Source organism: Pelodiscus sinensis, chromosome 5 (genome assembly GCF_052426305.1).
Source record: "Pelodiscus sinensis isolate ZL-2025 chromosome 5, ASM5242630v1, whole genome shotgun sequence".
Taxonomy (NCBI): Eukaryota; Metazoa; Chordata; order Testudines; family Trionychidae; genus Pelodiscus; species Pelodiscus sinensis.
Genome location: NC_143056.1, coordinates 113,049,887 through 113,074,634, shown reverse-complemented (window position 1 = coordinate 113,074,634; position 24,748 = coordinate 113,049,887). Strand labels below are relative to the sequence as shown.

General features: G+C 43.0%; 1 protein-coding gene across 1 annotated transcript in view; it reads right to left on the bottom strand.

Moving 5' to 3' along the window:
* OTOG (otogelin) overlaps positions 1 to 24,748 on the bottom strand; it is a 177,817-nt gene that overhangs the window by 93,951 nt on the left and 59,118 nt on the right. Inside the window, exons 19-23 of the mRNA XM_075928087.2 lie at positions 23,393 to 23,605; positions 17,336 to 17,501; positions 13,800 to 13,874; positions 9,791 to 9,831; positions 7,933 to 8,086 (exon numbers count right to left, since the gene is read on the bottom strand). Coding sequence (XP_075784202.2) covers positions 7,933 to 8,086; positions 9,791 to 9,831; positions 13,800 to 13,874; positions 17,336 to 17,501; positions 23,393 to 23,605 — 649 coding nt within the window. The remainder of the gene's footprint in view (positions 1 to 7,932; positions 8,087 to 9,790; positions 9,832 to 13,799; positions 13,875 to 17,335; positions 17,502 to 23,392; positions 23,606 to 24,748) is intronic.

Genomic DNA, 24,748 nt, shown 5'->3' with positions numbered 1-24,748 from the left:
TCATTCTAATCTGTGATGTGTCAGGAAAACAGGTAGCCATTGTATCTTTGATTCTCGCCTTCTCCTCTATGCTCCGACTGCCTTGGATAGCTGTGGGATGGAGGGAAATCATCCTTTGTTAGAGGCTTCCTTATGAGTATCTATCCTGGCCCCACTGGCGCATCAACAGCCCAGCAGGCAATAGACAAGCCAGCGCTATTCATGAATTAAAAAGGAGGAGTGCTTATATAAAAAAAATATGTGCAACATGTTCAGAGAGAAACTGGAGAAACAGAGTACATCAACAAGCACAAAGAGCGAGGGGAAGCTTCCTTTGTTCCACAGACCTCTTATCAGTGATCAGGAATTCACTTAACATATTCGGTACATGGAGATTGTATCTGCATGAGTGGAAATTCTGCCTGAGAAATGACTAAATGATATACCCAGTGTAGGTTGGAAAGAAGAATTCTGCTCTTCTGAAGTCATAAAGCAGCTGTCCATAGGGGAACTTCCTATTCACAGGAAATGAGAATACTGAATGAATGGACATCTCTAAATGAGAGAGGAGCAAAAATTACTGCAAAAGTAAATACACAATTTACCTTTATTTAAGTCTGCTGTGTGCCATATTGGAAAATGAATTGGAAGATTAAACTCTGGCTATGTACAAAAAGCTGTTTTAGGAGAAAATGAAGGACTAAACTAGGTCAAGTTTCTTTGCAATACAAAGGCTGTCTGTCTAAGAAAGAAGAAATGATTGTATGCAAAGCATGATGATGGCCTCTTTGTTACATTAATATCATTAGCCAATTCCTGGGCATGCACAAACACAAAAGTTGCCCTCTCATATAAATAGGCACTGAAATTCCAGTTAATTGTCAAGTTGCATTCTGAGAAAATCCACTTATAAATAATTATTCATGCTTTAAGGCCCATACTTCCTGAGGCTAAAGCACCTGATGCCAGAGGAAAATATGAGAAGTTTTTTCAATAAACCAGTTGATCACTTATCTCATAGACAAGAGGAGGAATCCATTTAAAGTTAAAGCTTTCTTTTTTCAGTGATGATTATGAATCTGACCCATCCAATGCCTGTTCAAGTCAATGGAAAGTTTGCAATGGATGAGGGTCAAAAGTGTATTATGTTAAACTGGTACATTTGGCAGCAGAGTACAAAAACATACAATTGCTTTCTGCCTTTATGTTCTGATTAAAGCCCATATAAAATTGCTAGGTTATGCTAGGTGATATTTTCTCTTTAGCAAACAAACAGTATTTTAAGTTTGAAGCATCACAGTAAATTGTGTTATGAACAGGACACTATTTTCCATCATGTGACAGAGCATGGATGTTCAAAAATATACAAATAACCCGAGAGAAAATCCTGATGTTCTGAGACTGTATTAGGTAGTTTGGATGAAATAATTCTTATAAAAGGAAGAGGACTTAAGTTTTCCAATGAAACACAAGGTATGGCAACATTACATAGGTTATATTCCTGGTGCAATTTTCCTCCCCCATCATACTTTTAAAAAGTGGGAAGTGGGGGGGAGTTGTTTCATATTGTGCTAACAGTACAAAAATTCATTCTGCGCTAACAGTAACTGATGGGGATACTGAAAATACAGCTACTTTATACTAAACTACTCTCATTTTATACAATTTTGTATAAAATCTATAAAATTTTAAATAGTACAATCTTAGATTGTACTATTTGATCAAGAGCTCTAACAAAATATATTCTGAGCACAACAGAGAAGGACTCCAAGCAGGGGTGGCCTGAGGCGGGCTGCGGCAGCTGGCGCCCCAGGTGGAATGCGCAATCGGCGCCCCCGCCTACACAGCCCTCAATGGTGTGACGTCATCATTGGGCATCCCGGGCGCCCTACTCACGGGCCGCCCCTGACTCCTAGAACTAGTGATGTGACATTCTTGCCTGCCTACTAGGTTATAAAATTATTTTTATATAATATTAACGTTGGAAATATATATAATGTTTGGGAAAATGGTCTTAAAACTCAACCAAATGTGTATTGTATTTGAATCTTCAGGGACTTTCAAGTAGTCATTACGCTTAGGGGTTCTCTATTAATGGTGGTATTTATTACAGCTAGTGCTTAGTATTTTCTTTTCTTCGGGTGTGTGAAAGAATGAGGGAAACCAGTGAGGCTGAATCTGACCTGTGCCATCATACCATAATCAAAGAATAATAGACATATAGGGATGTAATGTAATGGGGCTCAACATGTTATCTAGTCCATTTCCCTGAGCTGAAGTAGGACCATAATAATTTGGATTAGAATTCTCATCAGACACACTTCTACATCATCTTTACCTACCAGATTTCAGTAACACAATTCAGTCATAATCACTGAAATGTTAAGGTTCACAGGCTTGGACAAAATAACAGAAATAGCAATTTTAGTAAAAAAAGGAAAGTATCTAATCTTTCATGCTTGTAAATGTATGTCTTGGATTGCAACACAGCCTTAAGAACAACCCCATTCCTTCCAAAAGTGACTTCAACTACAAATATCATATGTATGTAATATATGATCACTTCAGAAGAATATATAAAGAAACCTCAGATATGATGGGCATGCATAATTGTAGGCATGCCAACAGCACTCTATAATATGCACACATTACTAAAGATATATCTCTAATAATTTAATTTTTTCCTGGGAATAACTGATACTGGGATTACTGTTTACAATCCCAAACCATGATACTTGAAGATCACATTATGTATTTAATCTTTAAATTTCAGATATTTCATTAATTTTGTAAAACAACAGCCACATAAACACACACTGCAACCATAACAGATAATGAATAAATGCCAGTGGGTAGATGAATAATGGTTTTGTGAAAAAAGATGCAAGGCATTTAAAATAAGTAAATAAATATATCTGGTGTCATGTAAAATTCTATATCTGTATTGTGAGAACCATAACAAAACTCAGCATTCATACCAGAAGAAATGAATGATACTGACAGTTTCAAATTACCTCCTTAATGGAAGGTATTTAATACATCTCTATTATTTTTTCAAACTTAATGAAATCTCCTTTCTTTTTGCATAGTGACTTTTCAATATTTAACGACAAAACAACTACATTCAGACAAAGTACAGAGAAGCCTTGGGAGAAATCCTACCTATTATTTAGCATTAACTTGGTTTATCAATAAAGACTGAAAAGCCCTCACATATTTACTGTTGTCAGACTGAGTTGGTAACATGTATGGATTTATTTAATTCCTGGACTATGACACATTATCATGCCATAAGACATTAAAGTAGTTGTAAATTAAAAAGACACTGATACCGTCAAAAGACAAAAGATAGTGATTCCTCCTTGCTGTCAGAGCTCATACTTAATTTTTGTGTTCAATAATCTCCTTGTTTGAAGGCTTTGTCTTATGTGGGTTTTTTTTTTTTCTTTTGTCCAGGTCAAAGGTATACAGTTCCCATCTATTTGCCCCTTCAGAGAGTTAGCTGCTTAATAAGACTAAAGGTCTGTGTCACATATTTAACATTCATCCACTCCCTCTACAAGGTCAGAAGAGGATCACTGCCTTTTTACTGATATTTAGATTAATTTACCTTCATGAGATCTTGTCTCCTAACCTCTGTTTGCTGCACTAGAGCAGGGGTTTCAAACTCCTAGGCCCAGTCTCAGCCAGAGTGACTGCACAATCTGACCTAGGACTCAAAGCAGGCTTAGTGGAAGAAGTATATCCATTACCGACTTCCAAACCCCGTGCCCTCCCACCATTGCCCTGTCTTCTCCTCCCCGAGGAGCTGCAAGGAAGCAGTGCTGTCGTGGGGAGTGCAAAGGGGGTGAGGGCGTTACTTCAGCTACCATGCAGCGTAAGGCCCCCCAACGATCTCCAAAGCCATGTGTTTGGGAGATGAGATGCTATGAAGTGGAGCGGGTAGGGCAATGGTAGGAAGGGATTGGGTTTGGGGGCCGGTAACAGACAGTTCCTCTCCCCCCCCACCACCACCACAATCGCTCCGTCCAGGATTTTGAGACACATGCATTAGAGGAAACTCAATGTTCAGTGAATAGTTATGTGTTCCAAAAGGTCCCTTCCAGTATAAAGAAAAATGATTCTGACCCCAAAAGTAGTCTCAGTCTATATACTGTTCCTCGGCTATTACAGGGAAAGAAAATTCCAAAAATTGATATTTGTGTCTTTATCTTTAATTTTCAGGTGTGTGCATTTGTTCACCATATATTTTTAGGTAAACTAGATTGTCTCAAAATTCTATAAAATTAAGCTCATCTGTTTGCCATTTTAACTAAGACTGAATGGCTTAATATGGTCAGTAGGTGTTATTTTAAGGATAATTATAACTATCATGTCTACAAATCTTATTTTTTTTCTTTTTTTATTGATGACCAATAACTGCTTCAGTTTTTGGACTTTAGGAAACAATCGTTATTCAAAAGCTAATCAGGGTTACTAAATCAGCACTCTTATTTAAATACGGAAGTATCAGAAGGAATTATAACAAAATAATTTTGGGGACCGTTTTTCAAAGAGAGCAGGGTGCTTTATTCAGATCAACATTCAATTTCATCATTCAGGTCAAATGTTCTGGCTCAGTTTATATAAAGTGTAATACAGTTGAACCTCTCTAGACTGGCACACACTGGTCCAGCAACATCTGTGGTCTGGCATGATTTCAGTTAGCCAGATGTCCACTTATAATGGGTGTGGTCGAGTCTCCTGTAGTCCTATAAAGTTTATTTACAGTCACCAATCCCGGCTTTCAGTGTGCTGTTCTGTTATTTAGCTCTAATTTCCCCTAAATGTCTTCTAAGAACCCCATAAACTGTGGAAGTGTTGGTAATGCTGTTAGACAATATTGACCTTCCATGGTTCGACAAATTCTCTGGTTCGGCACCAGTCAGAGTGCTGAACTTGTACAAATTTAAGAACGTTACATTGATACATCTGCCAAAAAATAAGCATATTACAAACACTACTTTATCTAATTCACATAACAATGTTCACTCTCCAGCTATCCTGGTAAGCTCAGCTGAGCAGCAGTAGAGATACTGGGCCAATAATTTTGGGAGCCCAACTTTACACAGATGAAATGGGTTTTATCCACAAAAAAGCTCATGATTCTATATATTTTTGTTAGTCTCTAAAGTGCTACAGGACTACTTTTTTTTCCACGTCACACACTACATCTTAGTATTCGGATCTGGTGATCACCCAAGGCTCTAAATGACTTCATCTGGAGATATTTCTACATCTAAGAGGATACACCCAGGTGCAGAACAGAACCGTATCAATCAGTAACTTTTAAAGCAAGTGTAAAGATTTTCCTGAACTCCACAGAATATTCCAGCTATAGCTCATGCCAACTGCAATCTGATATACGGATCTAGTTTTAATAACTGATTCACTGAGGCAAGACAGTAGAATTAATGTCCTGTCAGCTTTCATCTGCATTTACTGTATGCTCCACTAAATCAAAGAAGTTTCTCTGGCCCAAAATTGAAGGTAAACTCTCTCCATAGCTTTTCTCTACAAGAAAAGGGGGCCTCGATATGTTTAAGTGTTGATGAGTCAAAGTTATTCTCTTATTCATCAGAATAGAAAAGAAAAAAATATATTACTAACATATTAAGTACTAACGTGGTTCAGACGGTTCCATTTCCTGTCACAGAAATAACTGCAGAAAACTTTTCTGTCCATAAATAATTTGACAACATAGATGGACTTCACGTCTACCTGCTGCAGTATTGTGTCTTGCTGACATCCAGAATTGCCAATGAACTCTAAGTCTTCCTATCTGCCCAAGTATTCATTTTTGGCACCTAAGACTCATTACATATGATCTACTGTAAAGTAGGATTTTGTGCCCATATTTCAGCTCAACTGACTTATTGCAGAAAGATAGCACCTTCCTTTGCCAACTTCCCAACTCAACCCATTTTCCTCCCCCAGCAAATACTACACCGTACGCCTGTAGGCAGGCACCATAAAAAGCTTCTTTTCTAACAGACCTGGAGGAATGCAAATGGAGACCATGCACACACATCAACTATGAATGCAATGTAGTGAAAGAAGTGTTGAAATCGCAGTGTGTCTTGACTTTGCACACGTAATTTGGAGAACATGCCTCTGCTTACCAAGATTAAAGATAGATTAATTTTCAAAAACCCAGCTTCCAAGGCAGCATCAACGGAGATTTCTGGTGCCACACTGAGTCAGCTAAAGTGACACAAGCCACTGAGAGCATTACAAATGAGGTGCCCATTTCCTTTTGACTATTTATATGAATGTCTCCAGTGTAAGAGGCCAAAACACAAGCCGTTGCAGCCAGGTTGAATTTCATAAGAAAAAATTAGTAGGGTGCAGAAACTGGTTTTGCTGTCCCACAAGGGGTTCACAGAAATTATATGTAACCTCAGGGACTGTAACAGGTTGGAAGTATTTCCCTGAGACACCTGCTAATCAGGATCCAGCAGTACATTTTTGATAGAAAAAATTTGACATATTTCTGTCAATTCTACTTTATCAATACAGTCTTATATTTTTCAGTGCAACTCCTACTCCAAGTGACATCATTTTATAACTCTGTCCCATTGTGAACCCATCCTGTGCACTGAATGAGGCAGGGATCCTGTGGAAAAAATACTGTGTGATATGCATTTTCATTTTCCCACTCCACTCTACTGTGGGGAAGGTTTAAAAAAAAAAACACTTCACCTTCGCTAATCTGCTGGTGAGGAAAAAATTCCTTCCCAACCCCCCTGAAAAGGAGCAGCCAGCTCAGCATCCAGATCAGATCTGGACAAAAGCTACCATTCCACCAGTTCCATAGGTAGAAGGGGGACTACTGCTCTTCCTGGTCCACATGAAACAGGGCTTTTCCTGAACAACACAAACTTATATAATTCCCCATCTCTTCCAGTCACCAGAGGTGAGGGCAGAGGGGAGTGAGGTGGACCAGCATTTCCCATACTGATCTGGTCTGCAGCTGCAGCAGAAAGTCACTTCCTGGCCCTTAAAGGGACATGCACCTTTCCCAACAAGCCAGACAATGATTCCCCCCGCTTAATGTGCAGAGAAACCATTTCAAATGTAGACAAGCCTTGTTTCCCATTGGAATCTAATGGAATTTGGGTACTAAGTGCTAATCATGCCCTTCAGAATCTCCACCTTTGTCTCTATAACAGCTTTCCCTCACAAACCAATGCAGCATATCTGATGCCAAAAATATATAACACGTTTGCTAGCACAGGATCAGCATAAGCCCTGGCTATGTTTGCAAACCCATCTGGCCTCATCTTTATTATGCGGTATTAGATATTTGACATCACTCATCCATCTGGGCTCTCCAGAGGAACATGCCTTTTGGCTGGCGAGTCCTTAAAAACAGAATTTTTTCCCCTTGACATCAGAAGTTCTCTGAGTAGTAAGTGCTGTGTTTTTCACCACTATAAAAGCAACACAAAGCAATTCACTATTTGACTTTTCCTACCAAGAGGACAGCAATGATGGGCAACCGTAGGCTAGTGAGGGAGCCGTGTGAGTGGCTCTCCTTCATTTCAGTGGCGTAATCGAGACAGTCTCCTGAGAGAGGATAGTTTAGCAATTGTGTTTGTGTACTTAGAATCTGCAGGGTGTGCCAATCAAACCTTAGCAGCACTTCGATTGGATGCAGAGGGAAAGCCCAGCTCCCACAGTCAATGTGCTCTGTAATCAGCACACACATCACTTCACATGCCCTTCCTTTACATGCGTGTCACTTTAGTAAAAACTGCCTGGAAACCAGCAGAATCTGGTATTTCTACATGAGCAACAGGTAAACAAAATATCTCCTGGGCTACACACACAACCCTCTTGGGTTCCTCTGCCCACTCTGGAGTATAGCCATCGTTGCTGGTGCAATGAAAGGCATGGGTGCTTTGGACTTACCCTTGTGGACAAACACATCCTGAAAGACAAGGAAGATGTGCGGAGAAGGTGAGATTTAGCAGCTGATTCTCACAGGTTCTCTCTCTGCTAAGCTCCATATTAGCTCGTGGATTACTACAGTTAACATAGATCTGGCCCTCTGGGCAGCCTTGTACTGGAAAACAAAATAGCACAGACATTCATCATTCCTGAAGCTTCAAATTTAGTAGAAAGCTTTGAAAATTAATAAGTGCTGATTTAAAGCAGAAATTAATTTGACCAGTCATGGGGATGGTTTCATCTATAATTCCTGGTCAGATAGTTAACGCCATATAGTCACTGTGAGTCTGATTCAATTGGAAAAGAAAGGGACAAAGATTAATGTATTCTAATGAACCTCAGCACTGCTCCCTCCAAGTTCAGCAGCTAGGCCGGAGAACGTTCCATAATCCCTCAAGCACAGCAACGGGCAATACTACATGCAGCACAAGAGGTTCTGGCTCAGAACGGAGCCAAAGGGCTACATGTGAGCAGGAGCTGGGAGCTAGCTGTGGTGGGAATGGTGGTTGACAGGTAGCCTGAGAGCTGGGAATGAAGATTGGGCTGAGATTCCCCTATTGCTGGCAGGGATTCAATGACAGGCAGAGCAAGAACACAGGGTTGAATTATGCCTGGGTTATTTTTATTGTTTATTTCTGGCAGCCCTAACAAAGGAATCCTCTGTTACTAGAGCTGTGCAAGTGTTTGGGGGAAATCAAGGGATAAATCCTGGAGAATCCAGCACTTAGAGCATCTACAGTGCTTGCCTTCAGACTCTGAGTGTGGCAGCAGACAGCTAGGAGACTGCTGTATCCCGCACTGTTTGCAGTGACAACCTGCACTATGATTCCTTAGACTAGAGAGTCAAGAATCAGCAGTTTCAAAACCAACTGAAACATCCTGCACCTCACAGCAAGTTAGTCTTTTAGGGTTCATCTACACAGCACCCTTAGCTCAAAATAAGCTATGCAACTTGCACTACACAAATTGCATAGCTTATTTTGAGTGTATATTTATACAGCTTATTTTGTAATTTGGCGCTGTCTATACAGCACCAATTTCAAAATAACTTGCTATTCCGAAATGCCCCTTAACCCTCGTGGAAGGAGGGTTACCAGGACATTGGAATAAGCCACCCGTTATTTCTAAATCTGTTTTGAAATAACAGGCTGCTTCAATAGATATGGAATAGCTATTTCGGGATACTTCTGGTATCCCGAAATAGCTCTGCAGTGGAGATGTACCCTATGATGTGAAATGAAATGGAAAATTTTCACAAAGCCCAGCCCCTAACAATCTCAGGATCTACTTGTCAGAGTAAAGACACTATAGCACAAGAAGTTATTGTTATTAATCCTACACATCATTATAATTCTTGTGATATCTATGCTACTCTGAGAAGAAAGTAAAATGGATGGTACAGAAATAGTACTTAACTAGAACTGTGAGGGGAACAAAATGTCAGTTAGTAAAAACATTGGAAATGTCCAGTTTTTCCAACATTTTGAGAGACAAAACTGGGACTATGTTTGCTCCATGTGAGGAACTGTTGTTTACATTACATAATGAATTTAGGTTGAATTATCAACTGGAAAACAATCTGCTATATTAAAATATTGATAAAACGCAAATCTTCACAGGTAGCTTCTATTGTTTTATTCTAACCCTAATTTTAGCTATACCATAGGATACATTTCTAATGTAAGGCTCCAGTCCTGCCAACTGATGATTTGCATGGGCCTTTATGCCCTCACGGTGTCCCTCTATAATGAATGAGACAAACAGGAGGATCTGTTTAAGTCATCTCTTTTCCATGTCTTAGTGAGTCTTTTTCACTTACCAATGTTGTTCTTGCAACTCATCATCCCATTTTTGCAATGGCTGCAACAAAAACATATTAAGCTGCAATTATATTAAGCTGTAATTAAAATCAATAAAGTGTGAAATATTACCATTAATCTAGAATTGAAAAAATGTTCAAAATATTACTCAAAATAAAATAATTATATAAATATGTGCACATAAATATAACCAATAAGGGACTTTGTGTTGTCTTATTCAGAAGGTTCCTAATGTATGTGCACTAACAAAGTTTCAGTCTATATATGTGCTTACATATGTATTAAAAGAATAGAACAGTCCTTGTAACAAACAAACATTATTTAGTACAAATGCTAAGTTTAAAGAATAGAGCCCATGGAGGACTAACACAAAAATATTACTATATTACTAGGTCCAGTCCCATGGATAGAGCCCGGTGTGGACACACAGTTTGTATTCACATCCGTAGCCACAAAAACGAGCCACAGATTTCCACATCCATATCCATGAATGAGGATACCAATCGATATGTGCAGATTTGCAGGGCTCTACCCATGGATATAAATGGGAATTTTATCACTGACTACTATGACAGTAAAAACAAACCTTCTATATGAAACAGTGTATCATACACATCTTACATTAAAATATGTTACTACAATATAAAAACAAACACACACACATAGATCTGTAGCAAGCTATTCATTAGACTTCAATTATGGTAAGAGAAAGCCCCTCCTAAATAGAGTGAATAGTTACTCTTTACAAAACAACTACTGTAAATATTAATTCAATTGATTTTTCTCACTAGAAGCCCAAAAAACTGCTGAAGAGTAGACTAATGAATGAAATGAAATCCCAAAAGTCTCCAAAGATAGCTCAGAGCCCTGCCAGTCCAATAAGATAAAATGGTGTCCTATACAAAATAAAATCATTAGACTTCATCTCCCCAGCCCTACCATCACACGCTACTACACAAAATTCATTCAAGGCTGAAACACAATGAAAAAGGAAAATAAATCCCAGAAAAAGTTAGTAACTACAACTATTAATTTTTCCAGACTCTCAGCCTATGTATATTCCTCTTTTTTTCCAACGCAAGCAAAGCTCATAGGCAGCATTACCATGCTGCTGCTACTTCTTAACTGTTCCTAACCTAGCTCATTAAATAAATGTCCAGTACAGAATATTTCACTGGATTTTCAATTCACACCTGACTTTTATTAAGACTTTTATGAATAAAGGTTTCAATTACAATGTGTCAGAAGAGTGGGGGGAGGGGCTCATATGCCAAGCTTTCAGCATCAGAGGGACTGAAGAAAAACACAACCACTTACAGTATTCCCTTACTACTAAGAAAATAATAATAATTGAAGTCAGTATTTCCCACTGTTTTGTATGTGCATACCCCAAAGAGGCAACATGCGACTAACTGGGGTGATACAGAATAGTCACAGTGAAAGCTTCCTCTCACATTACAGCATTAGCAATAATTGCAGCAAACATTATGCAAAGCAGCATTACAGACTGTGGCACTATCTGTACCTGTCTAACTCCAGCCAAAACAGTCTACTACTTGATGAAACAGTAGCAAATTTGATAGTGACTCAGTATTGGTCCTAATTCAGATACTGTGCTTTATTGATGGAGAATTTCAGCCAATGAATTTCATTACTATTCACATATTCTTCTGAGAGAGTTGTGGTCTCTTCATTTCACCTCTGCTAAGCAGCCAATAAACAAAATATCAAAAATGCCTCTGCCTGTACTACTGCCAATTTAATATTATAGCTGGAGCTACATATGTTTTGCACAATTATCCAAATGCATTAAAAGTACGGGCTCTGTCTTAAGGAACTTGCAATCTAACTCAGAGAGAAAAATATGGAAAAACGGTACAAGATGGAAGGGGAGGGTGTTTTTGTGGATGTGGGAGAGTATCACACTGAGTGGGGTTTTAAAGAAGGAGTTAGAAAAAAAAGACAGGAAGAGCACTTAGCAGAAAGTTAATGATAAGAGCCTGTTTCAAGCATAAAAGGAACACAAATCTAAAAGTGGGAGAAGACCAAGGGAACAATTAGAACAAAGAGAATTGGATGAGCCTGTTAAAGACCCTGATTTTTAGCAAGTACATAGCAGTAGTAAACATATTCAGTTCTGTTTTGCAGTTTTCTTAGTGATCAACCACGTAAATAGACACTATTACTCTAGAATGTCTCTTGGATCTGACCAGTTCTTCTAGACCCTCTGTCCATATAGTAACTCATACACAAGAAAGTCTCTGCATTCAATTGACATGCATAAATCCATGTTAAAATGTTGCTAGAAGAAACCATGACAAACCAGGAGACAAGCAAGAGAATCTTACAACTCTCTAAGGGTATGTCTACACTACCCTCCTAGTTCGAAGGCATACCACACTTGCAAATGAAGCCCGGGATTTGAATTTCCCGGGCTTCATTTGCATAAGCGGGGAGCCGCCATTTTTAAATCCCCGCTGGTTCGAACCCCGTGTAGCGCGGCTACACGGGGCTCGAACTAGGTAGTTCGGACTAGGATTCCTATTCCGAACTACCTAGTTCGAGCCCCGTGTAGCCGCGCTACACGGGGTTCGAACCAGCGGGGATTTAAAAATGGCGGCTCCCCGCTTATGCAAATGAAGCCCGGGAAATTCAAATCCCGGGCTTCATTTGCAAGTGCGGTATGCCTACATTACCCCGCTAGTTCGAACTAGCGGGGTAGTGTAGACATATCCTAAGAAGTCTACTCATAATGTGTTGTAAAATCCACTACTCATAGTCCAATATGCTACATTTAACAAGATGCTTCTAGTTAAAATACAAGGGTCCACATCACTGATGCAACGTCACTGAAGTCAACAGAGAGATGAATTTGAACTTAGAACTTAAAAATTTCAGTCAGCGGAACTCAGCTGTCTGATAATTCCAGTATGTGCACAGAGTGGCAAATCCTGAGTAGGAAATATTCATGTCCAGAAGGCTCCCTCAGGTAGTGCACCTCACCACTACATTCTGCACCCTCCTGTCTTTTGCATGCATAGCAGAAATGGCCCAGCTCTGTGCCAGGATACACTCCTCATTGGCATGAAGTCAGAGGCAGTATTGGCCCCCAAAATGAAGACAGACTTAGTCAAAGAACAGTTTAAATATTTATCTGGGTCAGTGTGTTTGCTGGTGTGCAAGCGTGCATGAGAAGGCTTGGCAAGCATTCACACTACGCTATGGAGTTTCTGCCAGTATCGATGCCTCATCAGGTAAATGGGAAATCAGACTTCAAAAATTAACTCGTGTTTTATTAACCAGCCAGGCTTTTTCAGAGACAAAGCAATCTGTTCTGCCTGTAAATAAATGACATGAAAATAAAACAGGATGTTTGAGGTTGCTGAAATTTGGCCATGCCCTAATTTACCTTTTCTAGGTAAAATTAATGGGTGAAAAGGACACATCTGGTAGCATTCAGAATAATTCAAAAAGTTTTCATATTCAAGGTTATGAATATATTGGGAATCAAAGGGCAACTGTGGGAAGGAAAATAACATACACCTTGATGGGGAGAGGCATTCACTGCTCTTGAGTTATAGTTTACAGTTAACCAACTTCAGCGGCTCAGGAATACAGGCCCCCTGCTCACTAGCCTTCATCTGTGGCAGGATGGGAACTCTGCCTCCACATTACTTCCCTGATCCCAAGTGAGTTCAGCAAGGATCCAGTCCAGCAAGACTGAAAGAGGAAAGCCAGGATGGGGTGGAGCTCAATCAAGGTTCTCTGCACCATTAATGTGCACACTTTTCTACTCTGTTGTGGAGCCCACTTACAGGAGATGAAGGATAAGCACAGCAGGGAGAAACATGGATTCCACAGGAAGAGTGCTGTCCAAAGATAGGCAGAAAGTCATGGACATTTCAAAGTTAGTTTATACATTTCACACTGAGAGACAAAATAGGATAGGGTGAATGACTTGATAGAGACATAAGGAGAAAAAAAAACTAAACAAGGTGCATGCCCTACCATTTGCCCAAAGATGTGATGATATTTTCTCCAGGTGGATATTCAATTCCTTGAAAATAACAAGGGCACTCATTCCTACGGAGGAGAAAAACAAATAATTGTGATCATATGGAAACATGTACATAACAAATTAGAAGACAGATATGAAGGAGAAAAAAATTTCACACTGACCATTAATTACTGCCATTCTAAAAGCTGGTGATCTTATTCTGAATGGCATATTGGACAAAATCCTTAACATGTTATTGTTATTAAAGGGCATTGAGATGTGGCACCCTGAAAGTAAGGTCAGCAACTTTCTGACCTTATCTTCTATGCAAAGGTCATATAATCGGTAGCAATGTGAAAAAAATCTGAAGTAGCTACTTAAGATAAAAAGAGAAGTGATAATAATCCATGATGACTTTATTATTCTAGGATCTTTTTAAAAATCATAAATTACCATTTTTTTAAAAGGAAGCAAATCTCGACAGCCCACTGCATGGAAAAGCTGGAACACAGTCACAGAGAATGCCACGAGAGAGATACATGAGGCCACCACTTTTCCTTACATATAAAATGTGTACAGCTGTATGGAAAGAGATACAGCTGGAGCAGAGGGGAGAGCCATTCTGCCCTACATATTCTCTCTCCTAACCCCATGTTCATCAGGAATTAGTTAATACTTTATTAAGTGAAATTAAGTATCCCTTTTGTTTTCTGTGACTCTGATCAGAAGACAGATTCTGGGGTTCCCAGGTGGCCATTGTTTGTTGGTGAACGATAGACCCCATGGAAGGTAAGATTCTTTATGCATCCAATTAGAAATCCATGAAAACCTAGGACTGCAATCATGTACATTCCTGACTTCCATTTGTTTTTTATGGCCCTAATTCCCCAAACTGTGACTTTTCTATATTTCAGCATGTAACAGGGCAGCTGCCCTGTACTGGCCCCTTAAGAGCCAAACCCCAGCCTGGAGCAGCCCCGGGGAGTTCAGCCCAGCTGGGCGGCGATGGCCAATTAAGGCCCAGCTGGGGGCTATAAAAGGGCAGGGCTGCTTCAGCCAAGGCAGTGTGAGCCTGGCTGCCGAGGGAGCAGGACGCTCTCTGGGGCTAGGGCAGGGCTAGAGAGTCAGGCTGGGCCAGGATGCTTGGACAGCCAACCGGCCAGCCTGCTAGGCCTGCGGCAAGGGTGTGAGCCTGGCTGCCGAGGGAGCAGGACGCTCTCTGGGGCTAGGGCAGGGCTAGAGAGTCAGGCTGGGCCAGGACGCTTGGACAGCCAACCGGCCAGCCTGCTAGGCCTGCGGCAAGGGTGTGAGCCTGGCTGCCGAGGGAGCAGGACGCTCTCTGGAGCTAGGGCAGGGCTAGAGAGTTAGGCTGGGCCAGGGTGCTCGGACAGCCAACCGGCCAGCCTGCTAGGCCTGCGGACAGGCCTGCTGGAGAGACACCAAACCCCCGGAAGGGGGGCTCAGAGCGAGTGACTTGGGCACTGCCAGAGGGCAGTGTAGTGAAGAGAGCAACGCGACCAGAAGATTCCGGAGGGGAAACGCCACGTGAGCGGAGGCCTGTGCGGGCGGAATGGACTGATTCTGGGGACAGACGACGGACCCCCGCTACGGTGGTGAGTGACCCCCTCACACAGCAATAGAGAGGCTTAAATACTGCACGTGTTCTCAGCAGCCACCTGTATTATTGTTTTACACTCCATTGGTGAAATCCTGGCTCCACTGACATCAGCTGGAGTCAGTGGGAGCCATGAGGCTCTATGGCTACAGACTCTTTAGGTAAACAAAGCACCATGGGCCCATTAGCTTTCTCAAAGAAGGCCCACATTGAGAAACACTGGACTAGGATTTTACTAGGGCTGACAATTAGCACACATTAATCGCAGGTGTTTTGCATGGAGCCCAAAATCAGCACAATGCTGCCCCTCTGAAATGCCGCCACCATGGCGCTTCAAAGGGGCAGAGCAACACAGAGCCCAGGGTCAGCTGGGGCCCCAGATGACCCCCAGCTCCATGCAGCACCGCCCCTTTGAAACGCTGCCATGGCATTTCAAAGGGGCAGCACAGTGCAGAACCCGGGATCCACTGTGCGGCACTGCCTCTTTGAAATGCCACCACATTGTTTCAAAAGGGTAGCACAACACAAAGCCCGGGATTAGTACTATACACTTTGTATTCTGTGTTGTAACTGAAGTAAATATATTTGAAGATGTAGAAAACATCCAAAAAATGTTTAAATAGATAGTATTCTTATTATTGTTTAACAGCACGATTAATCGGGATGAATTGTTTTAATCGCTTGACAGTCTTAGATTATACTCGAAGGCTATGTCTACCCTGGCATGATCTTGTGCCGGAGATATGCAAATGCGGCTAAGCGTGGACTATCGCCCCGCCTCATTTGCATATCTAATGAGCAGCCATTTTTGCAGAAGAGGCACTTGCACCAGAAGGAGCTGTCTACACTGTCCTTTCTTGTGCAAGAAAAACCCTCTTGTGCAATGCCGCTATGCTGATTATTTTCAGGAATAACGGCATTGCGCAAGAGGGCTTTTCTTGTGCAAGAAGGGGCAGTGTAGGCTCCTTCTGGCACAAGAGCCTTTTCTGCAAAAATGGCGGCTCATGAGATATGCAAATGAGGCTGGGCGATATTCCACACTTAGCCTCATTTGCATATCTCTGGCGCAAGATCACACCAGTGTAGATGTAGCCTATATGCTTTTTTATGCTCAAAAAATATATGGCAGTATGATCCCAGCTGCATCAGTGTAAATAATGAGTAACACATTTGAAGTCAAATCTGGTCAAGAGTCACCAAATATTGTCAGCAGTCATTTATTTAGATGAATAAAAGAACTGAAAACGCACAATTTTGTTATAGCTGATAAATAAAACAGGATACAGCACAGCATTGCCTGTCTGTATGTCTGTCTATCTAGGTACTGCTGCTCTTCACGATAGTATTTGACTGCTTTCCACATCAAATCACCAAAGCTAGCAAAGTCTGTACCCTTATCTTGCTGATGTTCAAAAACACCCAGCATGTGAAGAGTGATCATCATCGATACCATGTTAAAAGACCTGGCGCTTTAAAATTTCAGCTTTGCATGGGGGTGGTCTGCTCTGCAGGGTAAATTTTATTGAACAACAAAAAGATCCCATAAATAAGGCACTCCCATCCTGAAGGGCAGATGAAGTATGAAGGCACCAGAACTATATGTGGAATTACTTGAAATTCAGTGGAGAGAAAAAATATAAAAACTGTCTTAGGAAAGAATATTTTTTTCCTTGCTTTCCCCATTGCTAAGAACTGGCCTTTCAAACTAGCACATCAAACTGGATAGGCTGAGTTTAAGAGTCAAAGGATTGTAAACCTCCTCATTAACACGATTCTATGTGATGCTGAAAGTCTGCTAGATCTAGGGGAGATGTATATTGTTCTACAGAATACAAAAAAGCCACTCGTAGTTTCTAACCTCTCTTTGATTTGACAATATAAAAGTTCACATTTAAAGTGGTACTTACTGTCAGTGATGCAAGCTATACCTACCTCTGTACACATCTTTCAGTCTTGCTGTTCAAATACATTCCAACAGGACAAGCACAACCTTCAACACAATCACTGCTGCATGTCTCTGGCATTGAAAATGTTTGGCAGGTTTGACCACAGGTAGATATGCAGGTACTGTACTCCTTTGTGTCTTCACATGAAAGAGCTATCCAAATGAAATAGATCTCTCTAATTACAGTGCAAGAGATTCAAATACACTCCAATCTCATAAGTCTTTTTAGGGCAACACATTTTCTGATAAAACTTCATTATTTCTTGGCTCCCTGTTGCATTAAAATTGCTATTATAACACCACAGGATATAAATTACACAGTTGTATAGCCAATGTCAATCCAATTAAGCCAGTACATTTAATCCAGATTTATCCTGGTGTAACTGAACAGACTCTGGGCTTTTGTGTCTTTATAACTCTCAGCATGTTTGGCTCTCAAATGAGTGAGCAGTGCACATCTTAAACAAAAACATAATGAGGTATCCGAGGAAAATGTTGGTGTTTTACAACTGTAGAGTCACACAATCTGAAATTTTGTTTACATGCCCCACAAGACAATAGTCAGGGACACATGCAGTCTAGGGTAGTTCCACTAACTGAGGGATTGAGTACCATTACCAGAGACTCAGGTTCTTAAAGAATTGTTGGAGGATTTCACATCTTTCAAATGTGGATTTCTGCTGCCATGCACAGCTATGATATCAACACATTAATTCATAAATGAACTGGGTGTTAAAATTACATGGAATTCTGACAACTGCTGTTTCCTAATATCCAAAAGAGAAAATCTAATGTATTTTGAACTGGCACCAATCCCACCTTCTCACACAGTATACCTAGAATCGGAGAGAATTGATTCGGAATGCCATTCACAGTGAATGGACAACATATGGACAGAATCCTCAAATTCAGTGCATAGTGGCTGAAAGCAAACCAGCCTCTTGAGTATACACAAAATTTCAATATAAACTAACTCCAAAGGGATCATCCTCCACATTCTCATAAGCCATGAGTCTGAAGACACTTAAAGGAAGCTGGCTGTTGAGATTGGTGGGAAAGAGGAGTTAATGAAGCCTATGAAAACATTCCCCACCAATGTTTGTGGAGCCTATCCAAACTCCATCTTAGGAGAAGTTCAAGTGGTTTTGAGTCATTTCATATGTAAAGGCAGCGGGTCCACTATCAGCAACTCTCTGTACCACTAGATCAAGGGTCTCAAACACCCAGCCCGCGAGCCAAACCCAAACAGAGCAATTGCACAATCCGGACTGGAGTCTCCGCAGGACAGGAGGGGGAGCCTGTCTGTTACTGTTCCCCAAGCACCACTTCTTGCTGCTGCTGCCCCACTTCTCCCCCTCACCCCCACTGCCAGCCTGGACGCAGCTTTGGTGATCTCCTGGGGGGCCTGGCACCGCATCGCAGCAGTGGCTGGGACCTCCGCACTCTCTGCAGTGGCAAGAGCCTCAGGGAAGCGGCGCATTCAGTGGGAGCATTCACTCTGCAGCACTCCACTTCCCTGTGGCTCGTGCTACCTCAGGGAATGTAGGGAAGCCTGACCTCCAGGATCACCCTCTCCAGCTCCCCACCCCCAGTGATCCCCAAAGCCACATCTCTGGGGACTGGGTGCACGGGGGGAGAAGAGGACAGGGCGGTGGTGGGAAGGGGTGGGGCTTGAAGGACAGTAATGAACAGGCTGCCCACCCCTGCACAGCAGCACTCCCAGGCCAGATTGCACAATTCCTCCAGCTGGGGATGGCCCATAGGCTGGGAGTTTAAGTTCTCTGCACTAGACATTCAAATCTAAATAGAAAATTCACTAATTTGGGGACATCTGCACACGCTTACCCTTCTTCGTGGATTTAAATCCCAACACCACCACTGCACAGGATATCCGCACTGCCTGTACTCTAACGTCACCTAAGAGAAGGTTCCAGTGATTGCTGAGGAGGTGGATGCAGAGAGGGCTGGGAACTATCTAAACAGGAACTGCTAAGCTACCCCGTAGGAATAGGTTCACTTTCAACTCCAATCAGAGAGTCATATTGTGAACCTTATAAAAAAATCCAGAGCCCCACTCTGAGTACAGAGAACCAGAAGCCATTTACCCATCCCATGAACTGCACCAATACAGACCTTTGGGATGAGATATTCAAAGCAGTTTAGGAGATTGAGATACACAGAAATAATGGAAGATGTGTCTAGATTCCCTAGCCTGCTTTGAAAACATCTCAGCCTTGGACTCTCAGAAAAAATAGTTACCTTCTCACAACTGTTCTTTTTCAAGATGTGCTGTTGGTGTCCATTCCAATCAGGTGTGTGCGTGCACACACTCATGCTTGCCAGAAGTTTATTTTCTGCAGCAGCTACCTGTAAGGTCAGCCTAGACATCCCCTGGAGTTGCACCCTCATAGCACCTGAAATAAAGCTTTGCTGACCCATCCCCTTTTCAGTTCCTTCTTTCCAGCTGCTCCGACAGAAGGGAAGAGGAATGGGTGTTGGAATGAACATGAACAACACATATTAAAGAACAACAGTTGTGAGTAGGTAAGTAACTATTCTTCTCTTTTTCGAGTGCTTGATCATGTGCATTCCAATCCAGTGACTCTCAGACCCACGTTCAGGTGTCAAAGTCTTGCACCAATTGGAACACGGCTCACGCAAATGCTGCATCTCCTCTGGCCTGATGGGTGATTGCATAATCCTTCGCAAAAGTGTGGATGGAGGATGAGGTCCCCGCTCTGCAGATTTAATGAGCAGGGATCTGTGCCAGGAATTTTGTGGAGCAGGCCTGTGTCCTGGTGGACAGCGCAGTGCGTGGAGCTGCAGGCATTTCTGCAGGATTGTAGCATTCACAAACATAGGACGCTGTCCAAGATGAAATGCACTGATGATACAGGGCTGGCCTTTCATTCCATCTGCCACAGCTATGAATAACTAGACCGACTTTCTGAACAGTTTCGTTTTCTCTATGTAAAAGGCCAGTGCCCTGTGGACATCCAGAGAATGGAGCTTTTGTTCTTGGCTGCTAGAATGCAACCTGGGGTGGAATATCAGCAGAAAGTTGTCCTGGGTCACGTGGAGCTGCGACTACAATGTTAAGATCCTGAATTCAGATATCCTTCCGTCCAAAGTTATTGCTACCAGGAATGCCCGCTTGTTAGAAAGGTAGAACAGGGAGCATGTCACGAATGGTTTAAATGGCAGTCCCCTCAACCTAGAAAGGACTACGTTGAGGTCCCAGGCAGGGAAGGGGCTGGCAGATTTGAAGGTAAAGTCTGTTGAGTTCTTTTAGGAACCAATCTACCATAGGATTTGCACACACTGAGCAGTCCTGCACAGCTGGGTAAAAGGCTGATATGGCCCCTAAGTGCACCCATATTGATGAAGATGAAAGTCCTTGGTGCTTCAGATGGAGGAGGTATCCAGAAGGAGCAGCACTGAGGCCAGCATCAGGGACAAACCATGTTGCACTGATCAGACTGAAAATCTCTTCCACTTCGTGAGGTAAGTGGCCCTCCTAGAGGGTTTCCTGTTGCCAAGGAGGATTTATCTGACCTGGTCTCAGCAGGAACACTCCATTGGGTTCAGCCATTGACCATCCATGCTATGCGGGGCAACAACTCGAAGTTCGGATGTTGGAGGTGACCATGGTCTTGTGTCTGAAGGGGTACGTCTAGACTACCGCGTTTTGTCGACGGAAGTTTTGTCGACAGATACTGTCGACAAAACTTCCGTCGACAATTTGCGTCCAGACATATGGAGTTCTGTCAACAAAGCAAGCCGCTTTGTCGACAGAACTCCGTAGTCTGGACACAACGTTACAGGCAATAACACCTTCTGTCGACAGAGTTCTGTCGACAGAAAGTGTTATGCCTCGTAAAATGAGGTATACCAGCGTCGACAAAACCGCGGAGTTCTGTCGACGTTATGTCGACAGAACTCCACGGTAGTGTAGACGCTGGTATTGTTTTGTCGACAAAAGTCCACTTTTGTCGACAAAACTAGGTAGTCTAGACACACCCTAAGTCTAGCAAGAGAGGTTGGGTCACCATGGCTTCCACGGACATGTCTAAGAGGGAAGTGTACCAGTGCTGATGGGGACAAGCTAGTGCTATCACTATAACTTGAGCTATTCCCTCTGGATCTGGAGGAGTAACTTGCGGACAAGTGGTATGGGAGGAAAGGCATAAAGGAGATGACCTTACCATAGAAGGAGAAATGTATCTATGCTGGAGCTTGGGCAGTAGTTCTGAAAAGAGTGAAACTGCTGACAATGCCTTTGGTGTTGAAGGGGGAATAGGTCGATTTGGGGAAACCCCGATTTCTGGAAGACTGAATTTGCGACGTCTAAGTGAAGGGACCATTTGCACCCAGGAAATGACCTGCTGAGCTGGTCCACTAGCTTGTTCTGTATCCCAGAGAGGTCCCATGCTTGCAAGTGTAGTGTACATTTTACACAGAAGTCCCAGAGCGCGAACAGGGGAGAGGAGTGTGTTTGTTGATCTAGAACATTTCTGTTGGATTGTTCATCTGTGTTCCCTCTAAGCTGCGGGGCAGCACAGCTTCACAGGTGATTAATCAGCCCCACTCAGTCAGTCAGCTCCCTGCACAGAGCCCTGAGCCTCTGAATGGGCAGGGGTGATTAATCACCCGTGAAGCTGTGCTGCCCTTCAGCTTAGAGGGAACACTGCTCTCCATCATAACTGCTATGCAGTGCCCTGTTTGGTGTGCCTGGAAGGTCTGCCTTGCAAGGCACACCACTCTCAGCTCTCTGACAGTGTGTCCTGAGGTCTCTCAGAGGGGCTCCCCATCCTAAGTCTGACAAGCCATCATGGCAGGCTCCTCTCCAAAAGGAGGAGACAGGAGGATGGGACTCATGCCAGTGACATCTGTCTGGGTGGGGAGAATGGTACCATTAAATGCAGCAGCTCTTGCAATGCGCTGAAAGCCTCCAGCATCAAGGGAAAGTGCAGCTCCTAGCGTTGCATCAGTGGCCGAGAGTCCAGACATAACCGCCCATCCCCACTGGGGATGACCTGCAGCGGCGGTGAGGCTGCACTAGCATGGCATGACTCAGATCTCACAGGGGCTGATTCCTTAGGCCTCGCAGTGGAATATCATTCTCTGTCTGGCCTCTTCTTTTTCAGTGGCACCAGTGCCTGGGAGCGGTTCTTGCTTGCTTGCTTGCGGCACATGTACTCAAACAGTGCCACGAGGCCCTGTCCTTTCCTGGTACCAGCCAGGCTGACATGCCAGGGCGCTCCATGCTGAGGGAGAGGTACTCGACACAGAGTCCCATCAACCCTGGCTCAGACTCCATTAGCAAAACCTTCAGGCATTGATTTCTATCCTTTCATATTCAGGGCTGGAGTTTTACAGATGGCACAACAATCTTGCTGGTGACCCCCTCCTAAGTACAACACGAACAGTGGAGATCTCTTCTGGGCATATACATGATGCAGGTTTCACAGGGTTTGAAGCCCAGAGACCCAGATATGCTACAGAGTTGAGACATGTGGGAGACAACAACTCTCCCCAAAAGGTAGTCTAACTCCAAACTATGCACTAACCACAATTCATGCTAGCAAGAAAGAACTCTAGAAAAGGATGATTGCTATGCTTGTAGAGTGTTGGGAAATTCCAGCTACCATCCCTGACAGAAAGATGGAATCGAGGAGGGGTGTGGGTTAGCAGGGCTTTATACTGAGTGCCCTCCAAAGGGTGCTCAGGATAGCTGTTAGGGGAAAAATCTTCTGGCTACTGTGCACACACACACTCCTTATTGGAATGCACATGAACAAGCAATCAAAAAATATATATGATGATGTGTGAGTGGGAGAACAGAGTTATGAGTGACTTGATAAATGACAGCATTTATTCTGATTTGGTGAGAAAAGGACTTTTGTCCTAGTACCATGTATAACAAGAATGGAGTATAATTCATGGGCCCCATATATGAAATAGGCAACATTCCATTTAGCTTGCTCACTGCCATGCATAAAACCTGACATTAAAACATTAGTCCGAAATGAAAGCCAACTTACCACAGTCTGGGATGCTAGATCTAAAATCTATTATTACTCCATGTCTTCGGCATTGATGAGCATAATTGGCTAAAGCAGAGCACAAACAAATCTGCCCACATTTGCAGGTGTCCCTTCTACATTGCTCAAAATAGGAAACAGGACTCAGATAGGTGTGACACGCAGCAAAGAGTTCTTTTGTAATGATGCTACAAGCTTCTGCTGCATAAGAGGCTGTTAAGGCAACATATTAAAAAAAATTTTAGTTCCAAAACTATTAACGCTTGTTAGCGTTTTTACGGGAGGAAGTAGTGTTGTTTATTAAAACAGAGTATAGCAGGAAATTTATGAACATATTTTACTCTATAGTAGATGTATATGTGCAACTTCCATTGCTGTCAATAGGAGCTGCACTGATTGCTGAAGAAGCAGTTAGGTCTGAATCAGGGGTAGGCAATAATTTTTTGCTGGAGGCCACTTAAAAAATGTCTGAAGTGGCCGCGAGCCCCACCCCGGGGACTCAGGTGAAAGGGGAGGGGCGGGGCAGGGCTGGGATACTTCCAGGTTCTCCACCCCCAGACCATGATTGGTCTGGGGGTAGAGGGGCACCTTTGCCAGCCTGCCCCCTCGCCCTTCCCTTTAGGTGTCTGAGCACATGCCCCAGGCTGGGAGGAGACTTCCCACTCTCCCCTGCCCCCAGGCCAATCAAGGCCTGGGGACAAGGGAGCGTGCAAAACTTCCTACGTTCTGTCCCCACCCTGCACGGTGTTTAAAAGCGCCACGCACTCCTGGCAGGGTGGGAGGAGGCTTCACGTGCTCCCCTGCCCCCAAGCCAATCAGGGCCCAGGGGTAGGGGAGTGCATGAAATCTTCTCCTGCCTTGCCAGGAGTGCATGGTGCTTTTAAGTGTTGCGCGCTGCTCGCAGGGCGGGGATAGAGTGGAGGAAACTTCACATGCTCCCCCACCCCCAGGCTCTGATTGGTCTGGGGGTAGAGGAGCACGCAAAGCCTCCTCCAACCATATCAGAGCGCCTGGCAATTCCAAGCACCACGTGCTCCTGGCTTTGCACACTCCCCCCACCCCCAGACCGAAATTGGCCTGGAGCGGGAGAGTGGTAGGGCCTCTGTGGGCCGGATGTACCTGCTTGGTGAGCTGGATCCAGCCTGCGGAGGCCCTTTAGCCCATCCCTGGTCTGAATCCATAAAGGCACTTAGGCACTGTGATGCTGAGCTTGGAAAAAACACAGGATAACACTGATATCCACAAAGCCTACACTAGCCAATGGAAGGTGCTAATGAGAAGGATGTGTCCTAAACCTGTCCGACCCTGTCACAGAAATAAGCACCAAGTCTAGGCTACAGGGAGATGCCTATTTAT